At 36.8% G+C, this 23,645-nt stretch overlaps 2 protein-coding genes across 3 annotated transcripts; both read left to right on the top strand.

Moving 5' to 3' along the window:
- Positions 1-5,718: 5,718 nt before the first annotated feature.
- LOC117907962 (cytokinin dehydrogenase 5) lies at positions 5,719-10,651 on the top strand. The gene is made up of 5 exons (XM_034821649.1): positions 5,719-6,758; positions 7,252-7,379; positions 7,675-7,950; positions 9,068-9,330; positions 10,199-10,651. Exons 1-5 carry the CDS (start codon positions 6,179-6,181, stop codon positions 10,524-10,526), a joined length of 1,575 nt encoding a protein of 524 aa, XP_034677540.1. The 5' UTR covers positions 5,719-6,178; the 3' UTR covers positions 10,527-10,651.
- A 7,879-nt stretch (positions 10,652-18,530) lies between these two features.
- On the top strand, positions 18,531-22,703 carry LOC117907859 (probable ubiquitin-conjugating enzyme E2 18). Of its 2 annotated transcripts, XM_034821522.1 has the most exons (6): positions 18,532-18,640; positions 18,746-18,849; positions 18,935-19,037; positions 19,311-19,374; positions 22,025-22,113; positions 22,239-22,703. In XM_034821522.1, exons 1-6 carry the CDS (start codon positions 18,611-18,613, stop codon positions 22,332-22,334), a joined length of 486 nt encoding a protein of 161 aa, XP_034677413.1. In that variant the 5' UTR covers positions 18,532-18,610; the 3' UTR covers positions 22,335-22,703. The 2 variants fall into 2 exon arrangements, with proteins under 2 accessions (XP_034677415.1, XP_034677413.1); XM_034821524.1 differs by lacking the exons at positions 22,025-22,113; positions 22,239-22,703 and adding an exon at positions 20,689-21,086 and having other exon boundaries at positions 18,531-18,640.
- The last annotated feature ends 942 nt before the right edge of the window (positions 22,704-23,645 follow it).

Below are 23,645 nucleotides of genomic sequence, written 5' to 3'. Positions count from 1 at the left end.
GGTGGGTTTGGATTTTCTGCCATCCCAGCTGTTCTCCGAAAATGTTGAGAAGGCCGGCCCAAGAGACGGACACATAAGATTTTAGAATTGATTTTGTTTTGTAAGTTTCGATTCAAAGCTTGGGATATCTTAAGCAACTTACATAAGCAGGACTGCAGGAATATATATATATAAAAGGACAGATAGCATCTATTATAGGCAGCCCACAGGCATAGGCTATTAGCGTTGGTGACGTCCAAGGACAATCCAAATTCGAGGCTAATCTTTCCAGGATCTTTCTTCTTTTCCTTTTATTGCTTCTTTCTTTCCTTTTTTGGTACATCAAACATCTTATCAAACAAAATCCTTATTAAACCAATATAAAGTCATGAGCAAGTTGCCAAGGTGATGAGATTTTAGCAAGTTTCCTGCAGTGTGTAGAACTTAAAATTGGCAATACCTCCGGAGGGGGTGGGTATAAGGGTATTGGCCGATGGAAGATCAAGTAGTGTTTGAAAACTTACGTAGCGTACAACTTTTCCTTTCTTTTCTTCAGGAAACAAAAAAATTAGGAGCTTATCTAAGTGGGTGAGGCTCAATAATAGACAAATTACAGCAGAATAATAAGTCAAAATTGAGCTGTGATGTGAAGGATTCTGCTAAATTGTGTTGACAATGAGGGAGCAATTGATTGAAGTAACAGCTCATATAGTGTGGACATTGTGTCTACACCTTCCATGTGAATCAGAAAACATGAAGCCTCCCCTTGATGGATCACTCTACCAAGAACCACGTTGATTTTTCTTCATGATTTTGGGAAGGACACCACTTCTCGACTCGATTATTAGAACCATCCAGGCTTAAATTCAAATATTCCATTATTGCTAATTTATGTGTTTTAGAAGACAAGTAGTCAAAATTATGAGGTTACACCTTAAATAATTACGATTAAGTGCATGTTTACGACAGAAATGGTACATGAGGGGGAGATTGGGGTCACGGGCCCCATCACGGGCCGTAATGATGTGGGAGTCGATGGATTTGGTACTATTTATACCCCAATTATGAATCGAGATTTTATGCTAGATTTTATTCCGTCTGGCCTACCATTTTGCATGGAGAGAGACACAGCACATTCAAATGCCTTTTTATTTATTTATTTATTTATTTTTCTCCTTTTTTTCCTTTATTATTATTATAATTTTTAAATTTTTTGGGGTGTTAGACGGCCATTTGGACCGGAAATAGACATGTCATAAACATGTCCACATAAAACAACTTTGTACGTGATTGCAACAATAATCAACATTTTGAAACATTGTGCATAGGCTACCCTCTGCATTTACACACTATGTAGTCATGTTGGGTTTTGCTTTAAGGGCCATGTCATCTTTCACTATCATTTTTCTTTTTGGTTTTTTTTTCCACACATTGTTATCTAATAGACATTGTATAATGCCAATAAGTTGTTACCCAAAAATTAATCTGAAAAATAAAAATAAAAATGTTGGGCTGTCCAAACAAGCCTAGGTCAATAAGTCATAGTAAGTGAACTCAAATTGGCAGAGACGCACATGTGCAGGCACCAGGCTGGGGCTGACCCTCCTAGTCCTTGGCCTTACTTTTGAATTATGGGTATGGCCACATTTTCTAATATCTCACACGTATGTTTAGCTTCACAATATTGATTCAATTTGTTGGATGATTTTTCTTTTTAACAAATTAATTAATAAGAAAATTAATGTCAAAATGGTTTAATTGTACAGGATGTTCCACAAGGCAACATACAAGCACATGAATACACATGAATACACGTATATATATATGAATGTATACACGGTAAAGCAAAAAAGAGAGGAGTAGGAGAGGGGGAAAGGTGAAAAAGAAGCCCATAATGATAATGAAAACAATTGGGATTGAGCTGTAATCTCAGGGAAAGCAACCTTTTTTCTTATCCTTCTCACATTCCATGCACTGCCCCCTTTTTCCAAAGGCTATTGGAAACTTTATGCGACTAGGGGGATTTTAATTCATCGTCACCCCACCGTATAAACTGGAAACCAAAAAAGAGGAAATCAAATCCAAGGAATAATGGGTGTCAGGGGGAAAAAGAGCTAATTCTCCCTTGTACACTAACACAAAAGTAGCTGTTTTTGCTTCCTAGGCAGCTTTGTCCACAAAGTGACAGTTGTGTAGGTCCATCCGCCAATTGCTTTGCACCTTGTGAGGGAGAGAGAAGGAGATGACTAGGGTTGGAAAGACGAGTTTTAACTCAAAAGAAAGACAAAATGATTCAATGATCAAAAGTAAAGAGGAAAGAGCAGGAATCAATGAAATTTTTTGAAGGAGAGGGAGGCACCCGGTATGTGAAGTGGGGAACCCTCAACCTTATTGTTTAAAGTGAAGACCGACCAAACCCAAGATTCATGGCGAATGTTTTGTTTTATCGGAATCGTAGAACTACAAGGGGGGAGCCAAAGTCAAGCCCCCCATAAGTTCCCAACGACACACCCTCTCCCCCTAAACAGCTGGCTACATACCCCTCCCTCCCTCTGTCTCCATAACATCCATTCAATGAATGTTTGATGAATGACACTCAACCCCCCTTCCCCATTGTTTACTTCTCTTGTGTACGGCCTGACCTTGGGGATTAGATTTCAGTGTTCACTGTAGCTCTCTCTCAGGCAGATCTGATAAGCATGGGACACATATCTGTACCTTTCTTTCTCACAATTTGCCCCCACCATCTTATGTTATGGTAAGGAGCTCTCAGTCCCTTTCTGTTCCAAACGTGGGCCAGCAGTGCTGGGTGTGACCTAGAGGTCCTGTTAGTGTTAAAAACAATGCGGGTGAATATGGGCGAGGCCCATGAGGGCTGGAAGGGTATCAAGAAAGGAGAAGGGCCATAGCGAAATTCAAATTTATTAATCATTATAATTGAATAGGCCATTGAAATTTCTAGGAAGATTCTATTGGTTTTGGCTACTAATGCATTGTTTAATTGGACAAATGCATGCATTACATGTGATACACTTTTTTTCTCTTTTTCTTTGGGTGGGTTCGCCAAGCTGAATTAGACCCATGTAATACCAATTTGTTTATACACTACAAAAGCGAAAAAATACATTTTAAGTAATGGGCCATGGCTTGTTCATTGAATAGATCTTCCATGTATGTATATCTAAAGTACCACCACCATTTGGACGACTTGATCGAGCTTATGAAAAATCAATGAACTGTAGCTGATTGTATGGTTGTTGTCCTCACTAATTAATCCAAAATCACACTGCCCACTTGATAGATAACCAATAAAATTATTGGTACATAACAATCGCCCTCTGATGGCAGCCTGTGCAAGTAACTAAACAAATTAAATGATATGCATCTGGATTTTCAAAATCCAGCAATATTAATTTCTTAATGAATTGAATATACATGTTGTATTTTATATCATCAGAAAACAAAGCATGCAGGAGAAAGATAGACTCAAACTGCACTGCTTTGGGACTTTGGGACCGCAGGCAATTATTTCTTGTAATCATAGATGTTGGTTGTGACCATGTTAGACATTGGTTAAGAAGCCGAGCTCAGGAACTGTTCATGGAGGTATAAGAAAGAAAAGTGTCGTAATCAGTTAAGACAATATGTGTTTGTGACAGTTTTTTATTAGATTAATTAATTTAAATATAAGACCGGCTATCACATATTAAGATAGAGAGAAAATCAATGTTGGATGCTTCATTAGAATATGAAATTGGGTCACTGTCCATCAAACTTCATTCGGTGTCGCCAGTTTGAATTATAAGAAAGGAGGCGTGGAGGGGGTTACTAGGCCTCCATCATATGAAATGACCAAACTTGGTTTATGCTTTCATACAAAAGACGAAGCCATGGAACATCCCGTACGTCGCTGGACGGCATGCCTTCTTCTGCGCATGGGCTGCCGAGCACCGCCCAGCCCAGCAGCCCCATGCCTTTGTTTTGTATGTCGTAGCAACAACAGAAATTGATGTGAAAGGTAAAATCTTTAGGCTGCAGAGCTATGTCTACACCTCAGGGCAGCATGTGATAAATAGATTTTCTATGAGGCCCCGCGGCAGCGGTTCGTAATTCCCAATTTCCCAGCAAATAATATTCTAATTTGGTCGTTGAAGTGTCGAAGAGATACAACAATCAACATGGGTGTGCGTGGACTGATGACTTGTCCTTTATTTAATTTAGATATTTATATATTTATATATTTATTTGTAACGAAAGGAGACTTAAACAAGTCCAAGTCCAAGTCCAAGTGGGTTCCCTTCCCCCCTCAATTGCCTTTGGAAAAATGAACGCTGGGTTATTAATTTACAAACAAGGGGACGTAATAATGTAGGTTCACGTGACTTTGTTGGGAATTTCCGAGAAGGGTAAAGGGAAATTGCAGTGTAGAATCTCTCTTGTCATTGTGAAGAAACAATTATAAAATAAAAATAAAAATAAAAAGTGCTTTTCGCTCATTTAAAACATTGATTTGACTAATGAACATCCGGCAAATGAGTTAGACATTCTAACCCAGTCCTGACAAAGCATGGAAGGAAATTGATTTGTGTTGGTTGAGGATTCGTGGCTTTCACACCCAGTCCGAAAACGCCAATATGCGGAACGTGGGTCTGTTTCTTGGAATTAAATGCCATGACTCGGGGGTCAGGTCAATCTCGACTGTACCAACCCCTCCACCCCCACAAGTCTTTCTTTCGCTACTGAAAATTTATGCTTAGCCCACCTGATGGGGCCAACCAAACTCCTGAACCCTCTAATTTGACAACTGTGTTGCGTTTAGCTTTCAATATTATCAAACATGTACCCCAAAATTAATGGAAAGGGTGGTTCGTGTGAGACTCACAATTATTGATACATAGTAATTTCAACCATCTAAAATTATGTTTGAGAGTAAAACCTTCTCTAAGCTTTTACTACATCTTTGAAGGAGTTATGGGACAGCGATTGGTCTCGTTGCAGCCAAACAGACCCTCAAAAGCTAGACAAGCATTTGTTTGTATACCCACAAAGTGTACAAGGGTGACTTTGAAGACACGGTCAATTGCCTGTTAAATTATTATTATTTTTTTGAAAGAAATGCATGCAAGTCAAGTTGTAATTTTCTTGGAACTATTTAAGTCTAGTAAACCAAAAACTTGTCACCAAACGCACCCACTTGGAAGGTAGAGTTAAGCAAGATGTGGTGCCACTCAGCGCTATTAGTCTATTACATATTAAAAAAATGTGATCTAAGGCTAGATTTATTGACATAGTTGTGGGAGTTCCAAAAATGATAATAATAGGGATGAGGCATGATAGAGGGATGATGAAGGATGGATTCGGAAATGGGTGGCGTTTAAAAAGGGAAAAGGCGTGGAAACGTTGGCTCGGATGAATGGAAAAGACACAGAAAGAGAGAGGGAAAGAGAGGGGGGGAGAGAATCTTTATTGGTTGCGAAGCATAATAACATCGGCCCCTCTCTGCACCCACGTGAACGTTTCCTAGGGGTCGTCCCCACACAGATCCTCCGTATCCACACTGGACCCCATCCACTGCCCACAACCCCCTCACCAAAGGTCCCACTGCTGTTCACTCCTCATCCTCACACGTGTCTCCGTGCTCCTCGCACGTGAACAGCCACGTGTCCCTCCACTCCCTCCCTCCCCATGTCCTATAAATTGAGAACCTGTATCTTATATCCTAGACACAAAGAAAAAAAAGGAGGAGAGAGTCAGTGTTATGGTGTATTCTCTGTATTCCCGTGTGTTTTGTGTGTGTGTGCGCATATAGATAACAAGAAGAGATAGAAAGTCATCTCCTGTTCTCCTTCTCTCCTTTGCTCCCTCTCCTCCATTCCTCTTGCTCTCCATTTTTATCTGATAATGTGAAAAAAGCAGAGGGAGAGAAGAAGCGAATCTGTGCATGTTGCGTGGAAAATCTTTAAAGCGCAATCCGGCTTACGTTTGCTCCACGACTCCCCACGACGCTGCCACAAGATTTTGTTCCCTTCCCACCACCACCCACACCCAAATTCCGTCCGCCCGGTGTGCGCAGTTTTCTTATCCTTCACCTTCCATTTCCCTATAAATTTCTCTCCAACAGCTACACTTCACACAGCCTAATCCTTAATAAAAAAGAAAAAAATACACAAACCAAAGAAGCAGAGGAGAAAGGAAACACATGGCGCCGAAGCTTCTGCTGACGTTTGTTATATACCGTTTAATCTCCACCGTCGGGTTGACCTTAGACCCCACCGACCTCCTTCGACTAGAAGTCGACGGTCACTTGAGCGTCGACCCCTCCGACGTGAAAACGGCTTCCGTGGACTTCGGAATGATGAACCGAGCGGAGCCATTGGCGGTTCTTCACCCGAGTTCCGCGGAGGATGTAGCTCGACTCGTCGGAGCGGCTTACGGGTCGGCTCATGGGTTGAGTGTGTCGGCGAGAGGGCATGGGCATTCCATTAATGGGCAGGCGCAGACAAGTAGCGGAGTGGTGATTGAGATGAGTGCGTCAAAGGGTGTGAGGCAGTGGGGTTTGCCTCGTGTTTCAGAGCAGTCGAGGTATGTGGACGCGTGGGGTGGAGAGCTGTGGATAGATGTGCTGAAGACCACACTAGAGCACGGGCTTGCACCAAAATCATGGACTGATTACCTGTATCTCTCCGTGGGTGGAACCCTTTCGAATGCTGGGATTAGCGGACAAGCTTTCAATCATGGACCGCAGATTAGCAATGTCTATGAACTTGATGTTGTCACAGGTGCTTAGGTCTTTTCTTTTCTTTTAATTTTTGCAGGTTCTTGGCACATCCATCTCTGGTTTTCTTGGTCACGAATATTTTAGATACTTCCGAACATGGGTGATTTGGATAATTTTGTTTTGCTGAGTAGTTTAGTTTTTAAAATTCTCTTTTCTCTACATGATTTCAAATGGGTCATAACTGGCGGTATTCCTGCCTAACTTTGATGTTTTGGGTATTCTTGTTGCTTATGGTCACCTTTTGCTGCATGCGCGCAGTATAGTTTCACATGGGTTCCTTTGGTCTATGTCTGGTCCGCTAATAATATATAGAGTGCCAGAGCATAGTTTATTATTATTTTAAGCTTTTGATTTACCTGGTGTATATATATATATATATTTTTTTCTCATTAAATGATCTTGATTCCTTACCAAATTTGTCTCAGCTGTTTCATTCATGGATATACTTTGGTCTCTCTGACATGGGAATGTAATCACCTTTTTCTGGGTAGCAGGCAAAGGCGAGCTCTTGACATGCTCAGAAGAACAAAACTCAGAACTTTTCCATGCTGTTCTAGGTGGTCTGGGGCAATTTGGGATTATCACCAGAGCAAGAATTGGTCTGGAACCAGCTCCTCAGAGGGTAGCTTTCTCTCCTTTTTTTTTTTTGTTTGAACTATTATTATTTACTAGTTGGAAGTGGGGTTTTGGTTCTGTTTCAAGGTGGGACACATATCCTTGCAAAAATTTCCTAGTATTAGTTAATTGACAAGGCCTATAAAGCGAAATACAATGACCTAAAAGAAAGGGTCGGCCCCGGTTGAGCTTTTTAACCCATTCAAACGGCTGTTCTAAAGCTGGCAATGTTGTTGACATGTCCTTGGCCTTCTAACGTGTTCTCCTTCTATCGTTTTTTCTGAACTTTGTTTTTATTGCAGGTGAGGTGGATCCGAGTACTGTACTCCAATTTTTCGACATTTACCAAGGACCAAGAGTATCTCATATCCCTGCATGGACAGCCACCCAACCAGAAATTCGACTATGTTGAGGGCTTTGTTATAGTTGATGAAGGCCTTATCAACAACTGGAGGTCCTCCTTTTTCTCCCCTCGCAACCCTGTTAAAATCTCCTCTTTTGGAACTAACGGGGGTGTGCTCTACTGCTTAGAGATCACCAAGAACTACCATGAATCCACTGCCGATACTATTGACCAGGTATATACACCCTTATACCTTCATTTAGAATTACCAATTATATTTAATTATTTATTTTTGTACTTATCATTAGAATTTCTAGGGACTACACCACGTGCCATGAACGTGAATAAAAGCTGCCACAGACGTAATTGAAGTGATATCAATTATGCAATCATCCTTCGTCGATAAAAACAAAATAAAAGTTATTATTATTATTGAAAAGTTAGTGGCTAGGCATGCAGGACAATCTTGGTAGGCGACTTGTAGCGGTCCAGTCTTTCAAAAGCTGTCACTGTTTTGGATATTTGATATTTCCAACTTGTGTTTGATTCACTACCATTTTCTGGCCTTTTAACTAAATGACTTTTCAATGCTTTCTATACCACCAACCTCCCCACCCAACCAAAAAAAAGGTTGATTTCTTGAACAGGCATCTTCTTAGGGTTTCAAAAAATAAATTTACAGAGGACATATGGTTGGTAGCCACAAACAGCTACTTGCCTGTGGAAAAAACTTAACCTCTAGCAGTTGGCACCATTTACAACAGCTTCATGCAACAGAACTACATGACCTTTACCTTTTCCTCTGTTAAGAATCATTTTCATCCTTTAAGTTAGAACCTTCTACTTGCATCGCTGTCCTTATTTGTACTTTTGTACATCTCCAAATGGTTTTTGGTGTTTTTTTTAATATCTTTTTAAATTCATGGCCTTCATGGGTGCTCCATTATTCCTAAGATCATATGATTGAGATAAGTATCAATGTAATTATTTAATACATACCAGAATAATATTGTACTATAAGATGCAACATACAACATATACAAGAAAACATGAAAGATCTTCTGTAATCTGTCATCCCATCTGATCTTAAGATTGAGCACCATTTTTTTTTTAATATTCTGATTAAAATATTGATAGATCTAAGCCGTCCAGCACCAAATTATTCCATGGTAATTAATGAGTGATTAAAAATGGATTAGAATCCATGTTATCCTGACAAAAGGGTCTGCTTGGGACCACCTTTTTCTTTTGATGTACTTTGGATTATTATTTTAATGATTAATGAATGAAAAAGAAAAAAAAAACACAAAGGGTGGGGGGAGTTGTTAATTGTGGGTTGGGGTTTTGTGCAGGATGTAGAGGCTCTGCTGAAGAGACTAGATTTTATTCCATCATCGGTCTTCACAACGGATCTTCCATATGTGGATTTCCTGGACCGGGTTCACAAGGCGGAGCTCAAGCTCCGGTCGAAGGGTTTGTGGGACGTGCCGCACCCTTGGCTCAACCTTTTTGTCCCCAGATCAAGGATTGCTGACTTCGATGAAGGCGTATTCAAGGGCATTTTGGGGAATAAGACAAGTGGCCCCATCCTCATCTACCCTATGAACAAAAACAAGTAAGCCCCCTGAGACCCACATCATCATTCCCCACCCTCCTCTCCTTTTATAACATGGACGCATCTGCATGCATGCAAAGTATATATATAAATTTATATGTGTATTATTTGGGCTCACATAAACCTCTTAAAATCACAGCTGCACATGCCCTGGCCCCACCACCGTCCCAAGTGTTAAAAAAAAAACTAGAAAATTAATGCGGTTAAATTGAATAATAAGTTTGTGCAAACGAAGTTAGTGTAGATGTCCTATCAAACACTTTCAATGATGACTATGAAAACAACTGCCGATAACCATAAATCCATGAATTAAAACTAAAAGTAAAATCCATCCTCTACTGGACATAGAGGGGGGGGCTGTCTTTGATGTTATGGTGTGCTGCTGGACTGGAAATGGAGGGCCACATTCACAAGGAGGCGCAGCCAGTGAGGCTACAGCCAAATTTGGAGGGCCTTACCCAGTTAAGTTTTGGTGGGATAGTGAGGGCGGGTATGAAGGAACACGTGGCTAGAAAAGGGGAGAGGAATAATGTTGTACATAATTAAAGAGGGCCAGCTAGGAAATAAGGTACGCTTTTATGCTTACTTTTGTTGACCGGAATACAACAATCGGACGGCAATGATGAAGGAAGCGGAAAGATTCTGGTGTCAGGAGATCTTGTAGATGGGACCCACTTTCCATGTCCTGTGCAAATGTGGTTCCAGAAACATTGCCGTTAGTACAAGTAACGACCCATCACCAATTATGGGGCCCAACCGATTCGTTCAAACCATCAAATCCCAACTACCATTTCATTATAAACTTCCAAATCCAAGAATCAAACATTTAATGCTGCCGCTCCTGCTGCTTCTGCTGCTGTTGTTGTAGGTGGGACGACCGCACATCGGTGGTTACGCCAGAGGAGGACGTGTTTTACCTTGTGGCGCTGCTGCGGTCAGCTTTGGATTCCGGAGACGAGGCCCAGAGTTTGGAGTATCTCAGCAATCAGAACCGTCAGATCCTCAGATTCTGTGACGATGCTGGGATCAAGGTGAAGCAGTATCTGCCTCACTACACCACGCAAGAGGACTGGGTGGACCACTTTGGTGATGACAAGTGGACTTTGTTTTCCAAGAGAAAGATGGACTTCGACCCCCGGCGTATTCTAGCCACCGGCCAGCGCATTTTTAAACCCATGGCGGCTTCTGCTTGGTGAATCAATCACCCTCGCCCCATCCTTATACTACTCCTGACTTTTGAAATGTTTTTAATTTTGTACATAAACCTAAAAAGAAATGCAATTAGTGTGAATTAAAATAGAAATATTTTGGGGTTTCCTTTCTTTGTGGAAATTTATAAGAAATATTTTAAGTATTATAATTATATTTGAATAATTTCCAATTCACATTAAGGAAAAAGAATAAGAAAAGACAAATAGCAAAGCAAAATAAGTGAAGAGTAAAAATTGATGGATGAAGCAGCAATTTTCAGTTTTGTTTTCATCGAGTATAGTGGGGTGAGGGCGGTTGAGATGTAATTGTCAAGGGCATTAAATATCTGACGGTGGAGTGAGTAGGAAAGAGGGTGGCCCCAATGGTCAAAGCTATGCACATGCAATGCTGTTGCAGCGCCCGTGATCCCCACCGTCCGACCGCTTCCCCTTTGTATTTTGTCTAATGCTTCATCACTCTCATTCTTCCCCAATTCCCTTTCTATTTTTACTGTTTTATCCCTTTTCCTTTTCCCTCTGTATCAATGAGCAGGATAATGGAGGAAATACAATCATTTTCCTCAAATCCATTGGGTCTCATACTTTTTATTTGATTCCTTAGGAATCGAGTAAAATGTCATTATTTTTCTAAAGACTTCAAATAAATTTTATCAAAATTCAATTCATCACCTACTTTTTTTTTATTTCTCTGAAAGCGTTACCTTGGTTCTAGTAAAGTTGCATGAAAGCCGTTGCTGGCACCTTCTCCGCCCTACACTGTCTTTGACAAGCCATGTGATACAATAAATCTTAATACAATGCTTGCAACTTAATTCGGTGGACGACTGAAAGTAGGTTGCAGCTATGAAACTAGACATATTGACTTGTAACTTAATTACAAAAAGTAGTACTACTAGTAGTGCAGAATCCCCACCAAGAATTCATGCGCCTTGCCCCGAGGCCTTTAATGAGTTGAGATCCAAAACGATGCACCAAAAGAGATCGGTATTCTTCCATATCCTCCTATCACTGATATAGGGCTTCATACCATTAAAACCAGAGGGGGTTATTGGTTCCCATTCCTCTTGGAGGGATCGTATACTCGATAGATGAATCCATATCTAACCCAGAAAAACAAATCCATGGAACCTACTTTTCCTGTTAATTTGGAACATCCAAGAAGATTATATGAGAAATTATCACGCACTACCAACTGTGGAGATATGATTTGATTGTAGAACCGAGATTGTAATATAATGAAGGCCATGGGAAACGCTCAACGAGAATATACTTGAAAATATCTTATCTTATCCTTGCAGATTAGAGATTACAAAGTGAGTCGTGGCATATTGTTGGGATTTTATGTAGATCTTGAATCCATCATTTGCAACTGGGCTGCGGTCCGTTTGGGCCCCAAGATGACATTCTTCAAGTTGGAATGAGGGTCCATCCATTGATATGGTCATAACTCATAACTCATAAATGTACGACCGGTGACCACGCAAAGGGGGTTTGATTCAGATCACTGTCTTTAAAAGGCAAAAGGGTGTGTCAGTGGGCACCAGGCCCCATATATGCCACGATTCTGTGTCTTTTGGACATACTGCTTCGATGGTGGAGAACTGGAGATTACAGTTGCAATCCATTGATTGTTGGTCTTTTCATCTTTCAAGTGGTGGCCGTCAGCGAGTCCTTCCTCATGGAGACTTACTCTAGGACGGACTTTCAACTTTGAATTGGGCTTTTAAGGCCTTATAAATCTTGATGGCCTGAACAAGGATTCATTTGAAGTGACTTGGGCTGAGTCCCAGCAGTCCGAACTCTTTCACAGGCTCGATTCGCCCAATGAGCCTTATATCATGCCACGGTGAGCTTGGCCGACGCACAGTATTTTGAGCGAAATTGGCGAATATGAACTTACGGTATGGAACATGGATATGTACTCGGGTGTGGGAAAAGTACCAATATCCACTAGAGATGGCAACGGGGCGGGTTCAGAACGAATCACCCTCATCCCAACCCCGTCCCATTTATTTGAAACAATTCTCATCCCCATCTCATTTAAAAAATAAAATGGGACGGGTATGATAAATTCTCATACCCGCCCTACCCGTTTAATTTTTTTTACTTTTAAAATTTTTAATTATATTAAAATAAATATATTTTATAAATACTTAAATTATTACATTTTTTTATAACTTATTTTATTAAAAATATTTTTTTATTATCTATATATTAAAAATAATAAAATAAAAATTAAATTAAATTAATTTTAAATTAAAATTAAAATTTAATTTTATGTATAATCAGGGCGGGACGAGACGGGGCGGGGTGAGGCAATACCCGAACCCACCCTGGGTTTAAAAAAAATTTACAAACCCGTCCCAAACCCGTTTATTAAAATTAAATCTCGTCCCATTAGGGACAAGGCGGGGCGGGTCCGACGGGTACCTGAAAAGACCCACCTCATTGTCATCCCTAATATCGGCTGTATCATCTATACTTTTTTTTTTTTTTGAAATGTAAATCAGACAAATAATATGGGGAAAAATAAATAAAAATTCAAAATTAACAAATTATTTTGATTTCTTCATTCAAACTCATTTTATCTCATTTTTCTTCTTCTTTATCAATATTAAATAATTTAAAACCCATAAATTTTTAATTAAATTTTAATCATTTTTTTATAATAAACTAAATATGAGAAAATCATATTCCTTTATATATATATATATATATATGTATATGTATGTATTTTCTAAAAACCAAACATGGATTAAAAGTTTTGATTTTAAAAAGAAACAATACTTAGCTAACCAAAATGCCAAGGAACTTCCCAATATATATATTTTTGTCATCTTGAGAGTTAAAACTTTCATTATTCGGTAACTTTCATATAGCCATTCTCTTATGTGATGTTCCACATAGGAGAATGAGTTTTTGGTCTTATATATGAATGAGCTTTTATTAACCATGTGTGGACCCCGCATTTCGGCTCATGCGTTTCCCACTCGACAGCGAGCTCGATTTTAATTTGAAAAATGATTTTTATTTATTAAGAAAATGACTTGGAGTCGCCACTTATTTTTGTTTTATTTTTAAAGGGTAAACAAAATAAGAAAGAAAAACTCTAAGTGTGACTCCTTGTTTTAGAAAAGGTGGTCTGTAAAAAACCGGATCAGGTTCGGGGGTCAGGTTACTTATTGGGAAGGTACGGTAAAAACCGTAGCACCCCTCTAAGCCCCTAAAGTCGGGTCTCTACTAATAAAATGAAGCTGACGTGGCAGTTGACGAGTAAATCAATGAATATCCTGAATGATCATGCACACATAAAAATCGAGACATGCATAAACAACGATTAGAGGAAAATGGGTACATACCTGGGCAACGAGCCACCATGCGCTATCAATAGAGGAGGTTAGTGCACAATTAAAGAATAATTTCATGCATGTCATAGAGCAAAATCAATTAATCATGTGTGATAATCAAATCAATCAATCAATCGATCAATCACATATGTGGGGCCCCCACCAAAACCTGTTTATTTTGCATGAATTAATATCACTGATTCTATTATTCCAGAATTATGAAAAGTTCATTCATGCTTGTGTAAAAATCAAAAGAAATAGAACATTATTTAAAAACCGAAGTGAAAGTAAAGCTATTCGAGAGAAAACTGGATTTTTGAAATTTATTTGGAAGTTAGAATCTCGAAAATTATTTGAAGATTGGAGTCTTGAAAATTAAATTTAAGAATTGGAATTTCAGATATTAAATTGGAAAGAAATTAGAATTTTGGAAATCGGAAATTAAGTTCAGAAATTGGAATTTTGAAGAATTGTTTAAAATGGAATTTCAAAATAAATAACTAAAATAATAATAAATAAATAGATTAATGGGAATATTGGAATTTTTAGAAATAGAAATTTAATTCGGAAATCGGAAGTTTTAAATGAACTGTTTAAAATGGAATTTTTAGAATAAATAAATAAAATAAAATAATTAAATAGATTAATGTGAATATTGGAATTTTTTTTGGAATTAGAAATTAAAATCGGAAAGTCGAAAATTTTAATAAATTGTTTAAAATGGAATTTTGGAATAAATAATAATAATAATAATAATAATAATAATAATTAAATAAATTAATGTGAATATTGGAATTTTGAGAAATAGAAATTTAATTCGGAAGTCGGAAATTTTAATGAATTGTTTAAAATGGAATTTTAGAATAAATAAATAGAATAAAATAATTAAATAGATTAATGTGAATATTGGAATTTTTGGAATTTAATTCGGTAATCAGAAATTTTAATGAATTGTTTAAAATGGAATTTTAGAATAAATAAATAAAATAATTAAATAGATTAATGTGAATATTGGAACTTTTGGAATTAGAAATTAAAATCGGAAAGTCGGAAATATTAATAAATTGTTTAAAATGGAATTTTAGAATAAATAAATAAAATAATAATAATTAAATAGATTAATGTGAATATTGGAATTTTTGGAATTTAATTTAAAAGGAATTGGAATGTTGAAAATTATTTGAGAGTTTGGAACTAAATAAAAATTGGAAACTTGGAATTTATTTGAAGGTGAAATTTTTGAAAATAAATAAATAAAATGATGATAATAAATAAATAAATAAACAAATGTGAAAATTAAAAATTTAGAAATTGGAAATTAAATTTAAAAAATTAAAAAAAAATGAAATTTCAGAAATTAGAGTTTTGAATATTAAACTGAGAAAATGAGGTTTGAAAAATTAATTTTTAAAAGAATTCAGAATTTTAAAAATTAAATTAAGACATCAACATATGAAAGAATTAAAAAAGGAAAAAAAAAATTTAAGATTGATAGTGGGTTGGTCTTGTCGGTGGATGATGGAAATTACAACATGGAATGATGGTTGGCTTTTATGGATAAAAAAAAAAGAAAAACATTTGACTAATGATGAAAACTGGAAATTGAGACTTTTAATGGCACTCTCATTAAATGCTATAATATTTCTTTTCCTCAATATATGCAAATGACATTGCCCCAATTCCTTCAGTGGCGGGTCCACCTGGAGAAAAACTCCCTAACACCATCACCCATGCTGTTGCTCTCATTGGTGCCCGACTGATTAGCCCCACCACTGGCAAAGCCGCTGCCACCACCACCATGGGCGAGGCCGTCTGCTTCACCCTCAGCGCCTCGTACAGACTGGAAGGCTAAGGAGAGGAGAGTGATTAGGACCCAACAATGGCGGCGCTGAAGGCGTGAGGACTAAGTCTGAGCGAAGAAAGACGAGAGAGAGGAAGATGAAGAAAAACTAAAAGAGCTTCCAAAGCTCCTTCCTTTGGAGGTTGACAACTCTTTTCTTCTCTAGGATTTTCTCAAAGTGGAGTTGGATGATGATATTGAGGGCTTGGAGGGCTGTTTCTTTTGGGATTATCTCAGTCATTGGAGGTGATCTGAGCGCTTTTAGAGAGATAAAAAGACAATGGTAGAGAGTAGTGATGAGTGGTGGCCAAAGGTGGTGAAGTTAGACAATGGGTATAGGATAGAAAAAAAAAAGCTTGTGGGAAACGGGTAATAGAGTGAAATCATCTTTTAGCAAAATCCAATAGCAAATATAAAACAATAACAAGCAGCCTATAATCACCTCAAATAGCAACAAGTAGATCAAAAGCATAGCCTCAAGTCCACACTCAACCCAGACAATGTAAAGGAGGTAGTGAAAAGCAAAGTAAAGTAACGAAGAAAATGGAGATGCCCCCGCTCACACTTACCTCTTGATCTGCCTCTTAAAAGAGTTTGTTTTTGCTTTGAGCTAGCTGTGTCTTCTTTGGAAACCAGTTCCAAAAGCTCCGCAACCCCCCACCAGCTTTGTTCTTTTTCTTCTCCTTCTCTCAGCTTGCTCCTGACCTCAAAACCCTCCTCTCTCTCTCACCCACTCTCCTGTGGCTTTCATCAGCAGGCATGGCCATCCCCCTCCTCTGCCCTCTGCAGCTGGTCCCCCCTTTGTTTAAAAGAGAAAATGCCCCAAAATGCCCTCGAAGAGAGAAAACTCTCTCCCCCCCCCCTCCCATAAAAGGGGTCTACACCATGCAAATGTGTTTTAAAGTCTAGATGACATTTTAACCTAATGCATAAAAGTGAGTTGTTACATATAACCCTAATAATCATATAGGAGATTAAGTAAAAGGGAACAAACCTTGTTTATAGAGATAAAAAGTAATCTCTCTTCTTGTCAATTTTCTCAAGGATGTGAATGAATAGAAAATATCCTAACACCATAAATCTACATCACAAACCATCAACAACTTAATCATGTTAGGTGAACCTAGCTCAAGTGCAACACTAAAATTGGAAGACTTGTAAGAAACAACAGATTGGTGGGTGAAATGGATCCTCAAGGCAATTTGGAACTGATAGTAATGGAATGTGATTTTGTCGTAGTTGTTGGTTTTTAAATTGGGATCCTCGTTATAGGGAGGAAGACATGTTTCTACTCGTCTATCTACCTCATACAAAAAGTGAAACATTTGACGTCTAAAAGTTTTTTAGAACTTTCGTGGACACCAATAGGAAGTGAGAAGCTAGAGGAAAAAAAAACAATGAGATTGGAAATAAATATCAATCTTAATCATGCTACGAGCTTGAGGTTATGGAAATTACTTAAAAAAGATCTTCACTTTGCATAAAGAGTGTAATAAAGAAATGTAAACCAATTCATTGTATATATATTATGAGTCGAAACAATGTGTAAAAGGCATGTGAAGTATCGATTGACAAGTGTATTATAGCACCACACTTATGATTCTTTCAAAATTAAGTTTGGGTGCACTTCCTAACTGGTGACTAAAGCAACCAAGGATTATTATCATTTCAAGAAATAACTTGATACTCATCAAAAAGTAGGAAAAACCTACACTTGAATAAAGGAAGGACATTTAAGATAATCATCAATTATGGGAAGAGCATTGTAGGAGGCTTACTATATCGTAGTAAGGCTTTAAGAGTAGGGTATAATCTAATATGACGTCTACAATGATTAAAGTTAGAAGATCATCACTTCATCAATTAGGTGAAGATTCAAATTTGAATTGAATACATTTCTACTAGTGGTTACTACAACCAAATGCTATCATAATTTTAGTAAATGACTTGACACTTAGAAGCAGGAAAAACCTACAACTAGGTAAAGGAATGACATGTAATGCTATCCTCAACTAAGGGAGAATAATGTGGCAAGTCTACTCTCATAACACATCTCAATGATAAGGTATAATCTAGTATCATGTCCACAATGATCAAAGTTAAAAGATTATCTTTCCATCAATTAAGTGAAAATTTTAGCCTTCGAGAAGTTGAAAGGGAGAACCACAAGTTTGTACGGAGTGAAAGAGAGTTTCACATTGGTAAAGTCATATTCACATTGTTCTATTATAAATAAGAAAAAGATTAGAACAAAAATGACACATCATGGACTCCTACAATGCAATATCTTAATTAAGTGATTTTATTAAAAGTATAAAATAAATTAGTTTATAAAAAAAATGACTAATTTATAAAATTTGGTGGCTGCTAATTATTCTATTTCATAAATAATAAATTTTTAGCATTATGATAGTAAAGTGATTAAATTTTAATTATTAGTGCTTTAAAATAAGGGGAAAAAAGGGAGGTTAATGACTATTATTTTTAATATACGAATGATGAAATATAGAAATAATTCTTAAAATGGAAAATAAAATCACAGAATTCCCAAATAATTTCACCTTGACACGTGTAATAAAAAAACCTCTAAATGTAAGAAAATTATGATTTATGGCATTGAGTCTATGAGAGTACGGGGAACTTTGTTTTAATAACGACTTTGACTCTACATGAATTTATTTTATTTTGCTTCTGCTCAAAGCTTTGGCACTTTTGAGTTTTGAGACAGGAGAAATAAAATAATTAAATATAAATAAATAAATAAAAATATAAAAATGCACATAAATATTTAAGCGGCGGGTGGAGACACCAAAGCAACTCCCAAATAGTCCCAATTGACTGTCTCTGCCCATCCTCGTCTGCTCTCTCTCTTCGAAGAAACAATGACCAGTTCATCTGCCCCTTCTCGCAAGGTGCTCTCTTTCTCTCGCTAAAGCCCTAAATTCCTTCTTTTTTTTTTTTTTTTCTTGTTTTCAATTGCGTTCCTGATATTAAATTTATCCTCTGATGTTGCGTAGGTGTTAAGCAAGATCGCCTGCAATCGCCTCCAGAAAGAGCTGGTGGAATGGCAGGTCAACCCTCCTGCGGGATTCAAGCATAAAGTCACAGATAATCTACAGAGGTTTCGTTTTCGATTGATTTTGTTTTTTATTTTGATTTGTTTTTTTTTAAAAAATAAAATAAAATTGGATTGTTTTGATTTAAAGATGGGTGATCGAAGTCAACGGAGCTCCGGGAACTCTGTACGCCAACGAATCGTACCAGCTTCAAGTGGATTTTCCCGAGAATTACCCCATGGAAGCACCGCAGGTGTGTATAATAGATCCGATTTTGTCTGATGCTCTATGTTTGTTTGTTTGCCGAGAAAATTGTGGAAAATGGAAAAGAAAAGAAATTTGGAGTGTTATCACATGCGCCATTTGTTTTCCAAGTCAAATAGTTGCATCGGGTTCAGTTAACTGGAGGTTTTTAATTTTTTAGGGTTTGTGATGTTAAAGAAACAAATGTGTAAAAAAGTGTTATTGAAACTTTTTTTGCACGTATTGTGATTTTAATTTCGTTATTCTGGTATTGGTTGAATAGGTTGTTTTTGTCCCGCCAGCTCCTCTGCATCCTCACATATACAGCAATGGGCATATCTGTTTAGGTAATTCCATAATTCCAGCACATATTTATAGATTTTGTTTCTGATTGGACATGAATTCATGTCTGTTTTAATTATTTCATGATGATTTTATGTGATTCTGTATGCGGGTCTTCCTTCATAAAATGTTGTAGCATGAGTAATTAGTTTTATAACATAGACTTTGTTTTCCAAAAATGATGAAATGATGTCGGACTTCATTGAGGGGACTTCAGCCTTTTTTTCTTGCGGCAACTGGATGATATTATCTGTTCTTAAACTATTAGTTCAACCCCGAGGGCTCCAGTTGCAGGGTGTGGTCATTTGTGAATTTGCTTGATACATCCGTTTTATGGAGAACTCAAACTATGTAATAGATGAAATTGGACAAACATTCTTAGAAAATATGTGTCTCATATAGATGATCATGTAGGTGCTTAATTTAATACAGTATGCAATTATTTTGAAGAGCTTGAAAGTGTGAAAAATAGCTTATTTACTGTATAGTATTGAAAGTGGATCAAGTAACAATACTTCAGTTCATTCTCGGCAACAAATAAATTGGAGATGTTTAGGAATAGGACTAATTATCTGGTTTGGTGTTTTTGATAATGTGTTGTTCATTCTTCCTCTTATCCACTATGATGACTGTAGTCTTTGAGTTTGGTCGCTAAAAAAGGTGCTCAGTTTGACAAAGCCTTTACCAAACAACTCTGTCTCTATTGTATCAATCCCTTTTCTCCATTACCTCTATTAAATCATAAGCTGTGATGCATTCCTTCACATCCTTGAATAGTGTTCTTACTTCTCAACCTTGATCAAGTAGTTTGCATAAAAAATCTTAAGTGTAAACCTAAAAATATTCAGGCGTTGTTCCAGCTCTTGCTCAGATATATAATTTTCCTTGTGGTTTGATGGTCATGGACACTATACCATTTGCCAGTGATGAAGTTTGTGAGAAATCCCTTGGAAACTTTGATTTTGAAAGTGAATTAAATCCTACAAAGCTAGATGTCATGCCAGAAGAAATTGAGTTAGTCTCTGTTTAAAATAGCCTGTTGCCTACATGTTGTATTGCCATTAAGTGTTCAGCCATCCTCTGAAATTTTCTTTAATGTGACTATATGTTTCTATTAATAAAGTTGGAAGTTGATCCTTCATGTTTTCATCTTGAAAAATAGCTTATTGTTATAGAGTTTAATGCATTAGATTGAGACAATGGGAATAACCATATTACCTTTATTTTAGATTCGGTGGGTCGCTTCTTTAGCGCCTCTTAGCAATACAATCTTATACTTATTGATCAAAAAAAATGAAAGACAAAATTTACTGATGCAGGCAAGAGTTATACATCAGTGGACTCTCCAGGATGCATTACATTTGCAAATTCCAATACTGGTCACCTTTTAAAATCCTATGAACTTGATATCAGCTGAAGTAAAAATCCAGGGCCTTTTTGGCAATGTTTTGGAAAACGATTCTTAAAAAACAGTTTTTGATAATAATTTTTAAAAACAGTTCTCAATTGTTTTTAGGAACAAAACACTATTTCAAAACTCAAACATGAATACAGCTTTTTTGGCTTACTCTCCTTAAAGGTACTGTATACTTAAGTATAATATAAATTTTTAAAAGTGTTTATAATCTTTGATTTGAACATTTACAAAAAACAGTTGAAAACACCTCAGATTTGTTCTAAAAGAACAGTATGTTTTCATGGCAAATTCCAAAAAAAACTATTTTTTGTCAAAAGTTTTTTTTTTTTTCTAACTTAGAAAACCTTTTTATGTTGTAAATAACAGAAAACTGTTTTTAAAAACGGATACCAAACAGGGTATTAGTCTTTCTTTTTTTTTTCTTTTATATTGGATTTTGGAAGTTCTGACTCTTCTTCTTTCATGTGTCTTATGGAAGGGACTAAGGTACAATTCTTCAGGCTAACATACTATTTGCCATCATTCATGTCAATCCACTGCATATAGTAGGAATAAAACTTGAAGACAAAAAAAATTACATTGAAGCTTGTAAAGCCTGAACTGGAAGATATGAAATAAAATACTTCAAGAGAGGAGATGATTTGTTGGTGTATAAATATTCATTTTCTTTGCACATATGCCTAATGAAGGTTGCATTTTTCTTTTTGATGCTACCCGTTATAATGTATTTATCTATTTTTTTATAGGTAAAAAAAAGGAAAATATATCAAAAGTGCCTAAAAGGTGGCACTCTAAGATACACAATGGATACACCCTATTCTAATTTATTATAAACAGCTGTACTAAATGATAAGATGCAACCTTGCAAGGTCCAGGATTGCCGCAATCCCAGACTTTGCAATTCTCTTTACGCATAGTGAAGAAAATCGAAATTGCCTTTAATTGCTAATCAAGCAACAAACTCACTAGTGGATTCGAATGATTTCTGACCCCAGCAACTCTGTACTCCACCCATAAGGACCTACTTCTCAAAAGCAATATTATGTAGATCTAGGAATTCTAGATACTGAGGTACATTCTTAGCAAAAATACTTGATAGGCAAACAATACATGAAAAAGAAAGGGAGCAAAACTGGATGATTCTTATTTCAATCCCATTATTTTATCAACTGATTCTCTGTGGTTGATTGTCCATCAACACACTGACATCTAATATCATAGCTTATTTGTTTTCACAGATATTCTATATGATTCATGGTCCCCAGCCATGACAGTTAGTTCAATCTGTATCAGCATACTCTCCATGTTATCGAGCTCAACTGTGAAGGTTTGGTTCAAATTGTCAAAGTTCTAAGTTTTTTAAACCCCTCCTTTCTTCTTAATTTTGCTTTTATCTTTTTTCCAGCCTATTTTAGTGTGAGAGCATTACTCATGAGTTTTTTCATTGTGCAGCAACGCCCTGCAGATAATGACCGCTATGTGAAAAATTGTCGGAATGGCAGATCTCCCAAGGAGACTAGATGGTGGTTCCATGATGATAAAGTGTAATAGAAGAATGAGCAATTTATCCAAAGATTGGAAACATGATGTCATGGGCTGAGAATGGACAAAAACCGTTTCCCTTTTTTCTTTTTTTCTTTTTTTCTTTTTTTCCCCCATGAAGAAATGTAGGACCCAAGAAGAAGAAGAAGAAGAAGAAGAGAGAATTCCCAATTTGAATGCCTGCCAAAAAGTTTGGGTAGGGATTGTTGCTATAAGGCATAAGCATTCATGTAAAGCAGTAATAGTTGTGCTATAGGGAATGTGTAAACCAGATCCAACTGGCCTTTCATGTTACTCTTGAGTAAGCTATAACATGTGCACTCTTTAAGTTTTCATGCTTATGAATCATGTTAGGTGGTGAAAATTTTCATTTCTCTAATTCACTCTGTATGAGCTGATAATTTGTCTTCTCAGGTGGCTAGTTGAAGATAGCTCATGTCTGGTTGCGGGTAGTACCGGAAGGGATGACTGTTGAAACCCCTTTGATTCTTTGAAATAAAAAATGTATGTCACGTCTGGTTTTCAAGTCTGGTATTTTTTATTTTACTTTTTGTTTTTTTAAAAAGGAAAATATTTAGCCGTTCTAAATTTTTGAATCCGTTCATCAATCAAATGTTCTTTGTGTCTTTTTCCATTCATCTTCAGTTCAAAAGAAATGTGAACATTGCCCTTGCAGGTTGACTCAAGTGCTAAAGGGAATGATAAGGGTTAGAGAGGGGTTGTGGGATTTTTTTGGTCTAAAGTCCTAAATAAGAACAAAATTTGACCTATCAAAAGAAAAAAAAAATTAAAGAAATTTGCATATTGAGCTCAAGAGACATTGATTCCAAATCAAAGAAAGATTAAGAGACAAAATTAAAGTTCATTGATTTGATGAAAACTTCCTACAATCACAAATCCCTCCATATTGTACCTAATCACCATCATACTCTATCTGTTTGAATGCTTCCCGTTGCTCATGATCTTTCTCACATGCAAAATACTTATCAGTGGGTTTGTTGGTTTCATCATAAGAAATTTGTACCCATCTTTGTAATTAATCTCATTCAAAATCTTGATGACAGAAAATTGTATAGCCTATGCTAAGGAAATATCAACAACATCGTTATGTATGTTGAATAAAAAATCAAGTTGTTTGCTCATTTCCGAACTTCCAAATGATCATCTTTTACTAGTCAAAGAACTTCAAAAATAAAAATACATAAATAAATAAATATTCTAGTAGATACGGAATTAAAGAAGAGTCAATAGCAATGTTTTCAGAATCGGACCGATCATTGAACCGAAAAAGTTACCGATTCACGGTTCACCGGTTGG

The sequence above is a fragment of the Vitis riparia genome, chromosome 18 (genome assembly GCF_004353265.1).
Source record: "Vitis riparia cultivar Riparia Gloire de Montpellier isolate 1030 chromosome 18, EGFV_Vit.rip_1.0, whole genome shotgun sequence".
Taxonomy (NCBI): Eukaryota; Viridiplantae; Streptophyta; class Magnoliopsida; order Vitales; family Vitaceae; genus Vitis; species Vitis riparia.
The sequence above is the reverse complement of the archived record's forward strand: the minus strand, read 5'-3'. Positions and strand labels throughout refer to the sequence as shown.

Excerpts from the sequence above, each read along its gene's own strand:
- LOC117907859 (XM_034821522.1), top strand. The coding sequence starts at position 18,611 with ATGACCAGTTCATCTGCCCCTTCTCGCAAG. Across the intron at positions 18,641-18,745 it reads CATCTGCCCCTTCTCGCAAG|GTGTTAAGCAAGATCGCCTG; the intron begins GTGCTCTCTTTC and ends GATGTTGCGTAG. Across the intron at positions 22,114-22,238 it reads TATCGAGCTCAACTGTGAAG|CAACGCCCTGCAGATAATGA; the intron begins GTTTGGTTCAAA and ends TTCATTGTGCAG.
- LOC117907962 (XM_034821649.1), top strand. The coding sequence starts at position 6,179 with ATGGCGCCGAAGCTTCTGCTGACGTTTGTTATATACCGTTTAATCTCC. Across the intron at positions 6,759-7,251 it reads TGAACTTGATGTTGTCACAG|GCAAAGGCGAGCTCTTGACA; the intron begins GTGCTTAGGTCT and ends TCTGGGTAGCAG. Across the intron at positions 9,331-10,198 it reads TACCCTATGAACAAAAACAA|GTGGGACGACCGCACATCGG; the intron begins GTAAGCCCCCTG and ends CTGTTGTTGTAG.